We start from the raw sequence: 10,091 nt of genomic DNA, 5'->3' as shown, positions 1-10,091 counted from the left end.
CAGCGCCGCTTCGAAAACATGGTTGCCTTTCGTAATAAAGCGGGGTACGCTGCTGAAAAGAAAACAGCTCAAGAAAAAATCTTGCTATTTACCGAAGAAATTTTGACAACTCCAATGCCTGTCATTTTTTCTTGTGGTAATAATTGCGCCGGATATTATAGGCGTTTTTGACAAGCTATCGCCCGCTTAGAGGCGCTGCATAAAAAAAGTGATGAAAAGTAAAATCGCTGTCAAACTCCATACATTTTTGAAAAAAACTGAAATAAAATGCAGTTTTTGATTAACCCTTTCAATTGTCAGGATTTTAGATAGCGAAATATTGGAAGAAATTTGTTTATCTACGTTAAGGTAAGTGAAAATATTCGAATTAATTAACTTTATGGCAGAAAAATGTTAATGTTTGATTTTGTACCGCATGAAACAAAAGTACATAGAGTCAGCTGTAAAGTTTACATATCCTGGATAGAGAATCACCAATTATTTTCAGTCTTCAGCGTTTTCCAATGTGTTTTCAAATGCTAACGGATTTATTTTCTTGATTAGCATCATCTGCGCCAAGAACCAAACATATAACCTATCAGTTCGTAAACATAAATACACTTGCGAAGCTCTAATAATCTCCTGAAACAGAAACAATATATATCAAATGAAAGGTAATGCTTTTTCTTACCTTTATTATCCATTTTCATCATTCCCACTGTTGTTAATTCAATAAAATATTACATTTAAAGTCGAGTTCCATATAGGTGCCAGCAAGCATTTTGGGAATTGCACTTTTTTTGTAGTTCCAATAATCACAACCAGGTAGCGAACGGTAGCTCTTAGTTTTGCTCGAATTCGCCTATTCCGTACGGAAAAGTGACGGTTTAATTCACCTGCATGTAAAACTGCGCCATCTGAACGTGAAATAATATTTCTTATGAAGTGCGTACTGCTTAAGAAATCGTAAACGAAATCGATTTCTTGAGCATTTCTTGTCCTATCTTTTTACCCATTACTTTTCAGCAGCGTACCCCGCTTTAAGAAATCGTAAACGAAATCGATTTCTTGAGCATTTCTTGTCCTATCTTTTTACCCATTACTTTTCAGCAGCGTACCCCGCTTAAATACAAAACGTGCATGACGAAAAGTTAAATATTACTTAAAAATCGTGTTTGTAATTTGGCGTGTATATTGAATATTTTCGAAAAACTTGCTTTCGAAATTGCGGTTGCCCGATGCCCGGTCGCGCAACCTTGAAATTTTTGACAGTTGTTTCAGTTTTTCTCTTCCAGTTGCGTTTGCTTGAGACTTTGTTGTCAATTTCGGTCTTCTTCGGTGTGTGAAGTGTGGAGCGAAACATTGTCCATCGGTCATACGCGTACAGTCTGTAGAGTGAAACGTATATAGATATGGCCTGAACTGGTTGATCCGGAGGAGTACAGAGGCATTGAAAAATCGATTTTTCTTGTTTTGTGCGACGAGCGAGAATCTGTGCTGGACTAAACTAATCAGAATAAGTGTTTACAAATGGATCGTTGAAAAACCTCCGCTTCCAAGGTTCCGAAACCGGCCCATTGGAGCAACAACCGGTTAAAATATCAAGCCTGATTGGAGATAAGCAAGTCCCGTAAAATGAGTAGCGATGAAGAGGTTTTGGTCGGCGAACTAAAAGTGGTGTATGATTTTGTGACGCGCGCTAAATTTCGTAAAGCGTTCGCAGCTCTGCAAAAGTTGTTACAGCAGAAAACTCCGGAACTGGCCGAAGGACCCAAATCCGGACTAGACGACAAGGACTCACTGGAGGAACTATTTCTGTTTGTGGTCAGCAAGTACGCCGATCAGCTGGAGCAGGAGGAACGCTTTCAGCAGGTTTTCGAGATTATTGAGCAGGGACTGGAATTGTTCCCGGAGCATCCGGAACTATTGAACGAAACCGGCGTTCGACTTCAACGGTGAGTGGAGATGATTTGTAGTTTTGTTTTAATTTTGCTTTGTTTTGAAGTCATTAGTTGAAACTCCTCTTTTAGTTTTGTGATATGCAAGCGATACGAAATTTTCTAAAGAGCACACTCACCGGGAGGTCCTGGAATGGGCGCAAAAGAGAATTGCTCAGCCGTCAGCTGTTTCTTGTTACAATTGGAGCCAAAAATGCATTTCTGTGGGATATAGGTTTATTCAGTCCGGAAGAATTACGAGACTTATTTTGTGGGCTGCAATCGCTTAATTTAGTGAAAAAATCTATGATTGTGTTTAAATTAGGAACTGATTTTGGATTTGTGGACACAGAGTCTGTAGACAACATGATATATAGTAATTATGGTTTCATAAACATCTCAAAACATCTGCTTTCTCCTAAAGTTGTGGATAAAGGCTCAAAAGAGCAGTCAACAATTTGTGAACTTTCAACTTTGCTTCAGAGTAAATTGAAGGAAGCCACACCTGGTGGTATAATTAATATAGACTTCGAAACAGAAAATGTTTGCATCCCTACAGTATTTGGTATCCTAATCGGTTATCCTATAGTCTACTGGTACGATGTAAGCCAATCGGAGGAGAACTGCTTGAATGGGTTATCTCTGGATGTCTTCCAGGTTGGGGTGTGTCCGCTTCGTGAAAAAGATGACTCGGTTTTTTATCCGATCATATCGTTCAGTGTTCCTTGTTGCATAATAGTTTCGCATGATGAAATTCGAAATAAATTGGAAGTTTGGAAAGAAAAAATGTCCAACTTTGGCTTGAAATTAATCATTTCTGTTGAAAACTTACAAATAGCTATTCTTTAGATATGAAAAAACAAATCTAATCTAATTGTAAATGTATAGTTTTTTTTATGTTTACAAAAAAATAGGTGCGTGCTTTTGGCAGAACTGAGTTGAAGATTCAACAAATTTCAAGCAAATATTTTTAGCTTGCTTATTGTATAATGTATTTAATATGTGATACGATAAGGCATGCATCGTACTTTTTGTTATCACCTAGTGATAAATTTATGTTTCAGTTTCAGTTGTACTTCGAAATTCACGTAAATTTGGCTTGCATTCATTATTAGGTAATCAACAATTTATACAAATCGCAAATACGTGCAATTGCACAATTTTGGGAGATATTTCCACTACCAAAGAACTTTGTATCTTATCGAAGAATTTTTTATTAAATTACGTTCAAATATTTACTTCGCCATCTATTAGCTACGTTTATGGAATAGTGCGATAAGCCAGCAATTATGCCGTTAAAAATAGCAAAACACTTATAAATATAAGATGATAGAATATTAATAAATGTATGAACATTAAAAAATCTGCAATTATTTGTTTGTTAAAACAAAATGAAGAAGTAAAATTAATACACCATTATCAATATGCATTTCAGTGATTTTCCCTTATATTATAAGCTGCATAAAATCCCGGTTTCTAAATTAATCGCTCCAAATGCTTTGCTTCCCGTACGTTTTCAAAAGATCTTTGAAAGTTTTAGGCTCTAACAGATGTAATAAGTAACAGTGATTGTTTCTCTTTTTTCTTTTCTGTCTATCTTTTCCGCATTCCGCATGTTTCAGTTATGGGCGCTCACTGGAAGCGTCGATCTGCTTCGAGCGGGTCTTACTGCAGGATCCCAAGTATCTGAAGGCATATCAAAATCTGCAGAATACCAAGTGTGAGCTGGTCGAGCGATGGCACTTTCGCATGCTGAACGATGTGATCCGTAATGCTGCCTATAAGGCAGCGATTCAAAATCAGATTAAGGCTGGACACGCCGAGGTGCTCGACATCGGAACCGGAACGGGGCTGCTGTCGCTGTACGCCCTCAACTGTGAAGGAATTCGTAAGGTAGCGGCCTGCGATGGCTCCGAAATAATGGTGCAAATCGCACGGGATGTTTTCGGGGCAAATGGGTTGAGTGATCGGATTTGTCTGTTCCAAAGTTACTCGCAGGATTTGAAAATCGGTGATAAATTTTCACTTATTGTAACTGAAACTCTAGATTCGGGTGCATTTGGAGAGGGCATTTTGGAGACGCTGATTCACGCGAAGCGAAATTTGCTGCTACCGGAAGGACGAATCATACCCAGCCAAGTTATACTCTACGTAACGGGATACAAATCCCGTGCGTTAACTGCAAGCAATATTCTCATCAACGAAGCTTTTAGTCAGGATTTCAATTTACCAAGTAATTGTTTGATTTCTAAGGAAGGTATCAAATGTTACGACGCAGAGGATGTCTCTAGAATTAAGGCGAATGATGACTTTGAATTTGTGACAAATACGATTCGTGCAATGACTGTCGATTTTAACGATTTGGATTGTTTGGAGCGCTATCAGGAGGGATTGGAAGAGAACCTGTTCGAATTGGTCTGTCAAGAGGATGGCATTTTAGATGGATTTGTTGTCTGGTTCGATCTCATGCTGGACGAAGAGAACAGCATTAGTACAGATCCTACTAGCAACACCTGCTGGAATCAAGCCATATTCAAATTGAATCAAAGGCTACCGGTGAGCAAAGATCAGAGTATTTCATTAACCATATCATGTAAAGACGGGGCACTCGCAGTATCTCATAATCTTAATTCGATGGATAATCAAATTTGCATTGATGAGCACGTGTTGGAATTTTTAAATGATTCCGAATATTATAGTAAACTAACTACAGATATTGATGATATGGACGATTTAGAAAAAGTTCTGGATTTATCACTGTTTCCTTATGCCGGACTAAAGCTTCTTAAAGAAGGAAAAACGTCTATGTTGTTTTGCTCGGATAGAGCAGAAGATCTTATCGAATTTGTCGCTAATCAAAATGACATTCCAATGTCGGCAATTATGTTGCTAGGTTCTTTGCCGGAAGTTTTCCTTCTGAACGATTACACGCTGGATCTAATCATTTTACAACCAGTGGACGTTTTTGGCCAAATTAATAGCGAGCATTTCTGTCAGTATCAATCCCTTTTTCCAAAACTTAAACCCACCGGATCAATAGTTCCATCGCTAGTAGAACTGCATGGCAGCATAATCCACTCCGACTGGATTGTCAAATGCTGCAGAGTTGAAAACCCAGAATTGGATAAGTTCCACATCGACCGTTATCTTTCCACATTGGAGACGGAAAACCACCTGGATCTGGGTCCTTTTACGTATGAGAACCTGTCTGAACCGAGTAAGCTGGCTGACGTTCATTTCGACGGCAAAATACATGAAGTTAAGATGGAACTATCCCTCAATGAACCAGTGGATCCCAAACATATCCACGCCATATTGTATTATTATCAGATCGAATTTGTACCACAAAAGGAATATCTAAGCACACAACGCGTACAGAGCTTTGCCAAACGATCTGCCTTCATCATTCCGAAGAATGCATTCCAAAGTGTCACCAACGCAGGTACGGCGAGGGAAGACGAAAGCAACGACGATGTGCCCCAACCGAAATCTCCAACTGAGATATCCAATGTCAATATTAATATAGTGCAAAATCATGGAGTTATTAAGTGCAATCTGCTTGACTGTCCGTAGAGGAAAACGATTTACCATACCGTACACATTGTAGTTATATATTTACAGTACCATACATTACTCCTGCACAACTATCAGCAAAAGTGAAATAAGCAAATGATTGAAAACACAATATTGAATACACTTACACTTTCCGAGGACCCTACCTAGAGTACCTGTAGTATTGCAGACTAGTGCGTTTTTTTTTTGTGGTTTAGTGATGGTATCATAGCCTTTTGAAGGTAACTGTACTTGTATTTCTTTTGTCTCTTTCTTCAATTGGATTGTAGTATCAACTTAAAAATCAGCTGATACAATTCCTCCGACAATACTGTACTGGAAACACAGTTTCTTGCTTGATCCACAAACGAGTTCTTCCAGTTCGCCGCTGATTCACTACCAAAACGTGTGTGGACTTTAAATCAAAATCGATGACAATTTTATTGTTGTGACAGAGATGTAATTAGATGAGCCAGAAACTGACAATCTACCTGATGAATATCCAGGGAAAGATGCCAGGGAAACGCAATAATATTTCTTCTCCTAAATATTCCACGAAAGGACTAAAGATATTTCCAAGTGGAATGGCTGGTGTTCAGCAATCTAGATGTACTGAGAAAAATCGAAGCAAACTCCTCCAGGGTTTGTGAATTTAAATTCGCGAAAGGAGTTTCCAGCACTTTCAAGAACAACGGAAGTCCCAACTGCTTTTTCTTTTCCGTCCAAGATTCGGTCCGAAGCTAAATTTCTATATTTGTGGACAAGATTTTTGTAATTTTCAACGTTGCTGATCCCCTCAAAAGTTATCTACTGGCATTTTATTTGACAGTTACTTACTGAATCGATTTGCTGTCCTAAGACATAGCTTGATGAAATAAATTTCTCCAATTCAATCCGTTGTAGGCTTCTTCTACCAGCAATGAGGCGGGGTGGCTCTAGGCGTATCAAGAATTCCTCTCTACTGTACTCGGTCCTGGGCTACTCGTAGCCAATTCGTTGAGCGTCTGAACACATGCAAGTTGGCTTCAACCTGGTCGTGCCACCTAGCACGTTAGGCCCCTCTATTTCTGGTGCTGATGGAGCTATTGAAGAAAGCGAATTTCATTGCACAGTCGTCCGGCATCCTTGCGACGTGGCCGGCCTACCGTAGTTTCCCAACGTTCACCAAGGATAGCTTGAAAAGGATCGGTCAACTAGGTAATTTTCTAGTATTTTTTCCATGATGCAATTTGATGTGGGACACCCTTTATTCGTTTCATTTTACGACTTACATTGTTGTCACATGTCACGAGCAGGGCCCGACAATATCACCTTCAATTGCATAGCGTCACTCAACAATGAAGCAGTGAAGCTTCGGTTTCGACAGAAGCAGCATCACCGTCGTGTTTTTTTCTACCGTCGTCAATTGAAACAGCCACCAACTACAACTGAAGCTTGCTTGAAACATTCTGTTCAACAAATGAAGCAAGTCACTTTATGTATGAAGCGAAGGTAAGAGAAAGTCAGTTTCATTCTTTAGCTACTTCATATCATTTCCCCCCCCAAGCTCCACTTCGGTACCAACACCGTTTGGACTCCCACTTTCCTGCTAACAACCATATTCGTCCTAATTTCGCTGTTTCTCGTTTAAAAATCTGATCCGTGTTGGAGCAATCCTCGCGAAAACCAGCTTAGTACTCGCCGAAGAAGGACTCCGCTAACGGTTTAAGTCTACACACCAGGATACTAGAAAGCATCTTATAGTCAAAATTGAGCAATGTAATGCCTCGATAGTTTTTACACTCGACATCGACCTTTTTTGAAAATAGGTTAATGAGGTCATCCAACTACTCCTCCGGCATCTGTTCTTCCTCCCAGATCCTGACAATGATCCGGTGGATTGCTACATACAGCCGCTCGCTCTCCGCTTTCAGAAGTTCAGCGGGGATAGCGTTCTCCCCAGCAGCCTGATCATTTTCCGGCTCACAGATTGCCTTCTTGACCTCCTCCTGTGTTGGTCGCTTCACAGCTTGACCATCGCTTACAAGTCTTATCTTGTCCCTGCTCATCTCCGCGTTTACCTCTCCATTCAATAGTGTCTAGAAGTGCTCCTTCCAGCTGGCTGCTACCGCCGTTTTGTCAGTAAGCAGGTTGCCTCACTACCATTGCACATCACAGGCATGGCAAAATTTCTGCATCTCACCGTTTTGTAGAAACTCCGTGTGTCGTCGCTGGCGTATCGCTTCTCTGCGCCTGCGAGCACCTGCTCCTCGTACTCACGTTTTTTAGACGATGGGTTCTTTTTCCGTAGCTCTAGTCTCTCTGTACTTCTCTCTGTTTCGACGCGTTGCCTCAGTGAGCATGCGACTCCTGGCCTGGTTCTTTTCATCTGTCACTCTCTGGCATTGGTTTCAAACAAGCTGTTGCGCTCCCTATCTCTCTCGCAGCTGTTTTGATGGATGTCCACAGCCCATTTATATCTTCTCCTTCTATTTGCGGTTCTGCGTGATAAACGAGATCAAGCTTCCTGGTGTATTCCACTGCCACGCCATCTGCCGTTAACCGCTGGATTTTGAAACGCAGCGAGCCTTCGCCATGTTCGACAACCTTGCGCAAATCTTACACACTACGAGATAGTGGTCAGAGTCAATATTTGGTCCCCGAAATGACTGTCCATCGATGACATTCGAAAAGTGTACAGTGTACATGATCGATCTGAGAGATAGAGTCTCCATTTGGATGCCTCCAGGTGTGTTTTCGAATATTCAAACGTGGAAGGTAGGTGCTCCAGCTAACCATTCCTCTGGCTGCGGCAAAATGTATGAGGGTCCACAGATGAAAGGCTATGCCTTCCAATGATTGGACGGAAGAATTCCTCCCTCCCGACCTGCGCATTTGCATCTCCGATGATAATTTTCACGTCATGATTTGGACACTCTCCATAGGTCGCAGAACTCGTCCTTAGCATCATCGGATTTATTGTTTGTCGGTGCGTAAACGTTGATTAGGCTGCAGATGAAAAACTTGCCCTTAATTTTCAACTCACATATACAGTCATCTATGGGCCTCCACTGGATAATTCGTTGCTTTTGCTTTCTCAACACTACCAAACTGCCCAGCTAGCATTTTCATATGTATAAAAAAGGTAAAAATCAGCATTACGTACAGATATACATGCTAAATAAATCATATTTCATGCACAAAATTGGCATATCCGTACTATTTTGGAGGCGATATACGTGATTACGAATAATTTTGAGCGTTACGACTATATAAGTATTTATATACGATAATATCCGATTAAGCGCGAGTCGCTCCGTACTACTCTACGATTTTGTGCTGAAAATCGTACGTATGTCAGTCGTTATCATTATATACGACAGAAAATCAACTTGATCCCACTTTATCTAGCTTTAGTTACGATTTTGAGTTTTTTAGGAGATATTTACGATAGTTTTCGTACATTGATATACGAGTTGGTGCTAGTTGGGTGACACCCCTATTTTGCTTTTCTACCGCTAAGGCTTGTTCGCGACAAAATTTGGACACCCCTAAACACACACAGCTTCGGAAATACATTAACAATGTGTGAAATATTTTGCAGAGTGGTAGACGTATGTCTGTTTTTTTTCTGAAAATATAACACTTGTTTATATTACAAGCGCTCAGTGTAAAATGGCGTCGAAAGAAGCGCAGGTGCGAAAAGCAATTGTGTGCGGTCGCAATGAAAATCCGGATCTCTCGTTAAGAAAACTTGCCAAGAAGCTTGAATTTCCTCCAAGCACTGTTCACAGTGTTTTAAAATCGTTCGATACTCGCTTGACAACAGCTAGGAAGAAGGGAAGTGGAACAAAAACCGATCTGAGGATGCGCCACACCACAAGGATGCGAAGGTAAAACAAATATTACGGAGGGGAGGCCAGATCTTTCTGTACGTACCATTGCTCGTAAAATAAAAATGTCGCCAACATTCGTGCACACTTCTAAGCAACGAAAAGGCATGAAGTCTTTCGAGGTGAGGACTGTGCCAAACCGTAATGACAAACAAAATACGACGGCCAAAACACGCGCTCGTAAGCGTTATCGCGAATATTTAACGAAGTTTCCATGCGTTATAATGGACGATGAAACGTATGTCCTAGAAGACTTTAAACAGTTTCCTGGTATGTCTTTTTACACTGCCATGAAACGGAATGGCGTTGCAGAGCATTTTTGGACAAACAAGAAAGCCAAGTTCCCCAAAAATATTTTTATGGCAGGCCATATGCAGGTGTGGTCGAGCAAGCAAAAGTTACATCACTACGGGAACGGTTAACAAGGAAATATACCGTGAAGAATGTCTGCAGAAACGATTGTTACCGTTCCTATACAGCCAATGTACCCTCGCTGTTCTGGCCTGATTTGGCATTCTGTCACTATGCCAAAGATGTTTTGGAATGGTATGATGCTAATCGCTTGGGGCGAACCAACCACAGGTTGAAAGCCCCATCAAATAGTAAATAAATAAATAAATGCTAATGGAGTCCATATTGCACCGAAGAAGGCGAATCCACCTAACTTTCCAGAGTTACGCTCCATCGAGCGGTATTGGGCTTTGGTGAAGAGAGAGCTGTCCCAGCACAAACAACAAGCAACAACTATAGA

General features: G+C 40.6%; 1 protein-coding gene across 1 annotated transcript; it reads left to right on the top strand.

Moving 5' to 3' along the window:
- The first annotated feature begins 1,302 nt into the window (after positions 1-1,302).
- Positions 1,303-5,635, top strand: LOC128741972 (protein arginine N-methyltransferase 9-like). Its single transcript, XM_053838124.1, has 2 exons — positions 1,303-1,934; positions 3,539-5,635. Exons 1-2 carry the CDS (start codon positions 1,615-1,617, stop codon positions 5,487-5,489), a joined length of 2,271 nt encoding a protein of 756 aa, XP_053694099.1. The 5' UTR covers positions 1,303-1,614; the 3' UTR covers positions 5,490-5,635.
- The last annotated feature ends 4,456 nt before the right edge of the window (positions 5,636-10,091 follow it).

This window comes from Sabethes cyaneus, chromosome 3, assembly GCF_943734655.1.
Source record: "Sabethes cyaneus chromosome 3, idSabCyanKW18_F2, whole genome shotgun sequence".
In the NCBI taxonomy this organism is placed as follows: domain Eukaryota; kingdom Metazoa; phylum Arthropoda; class Insecta; order Diptera; family Culicidae; genus Sabethes; species Sabethes cyaneus.
Note: the sequence above shows the minus strand (reverse complement) of the source record. Positions and strands in the feature narration are given on the sequence as shown.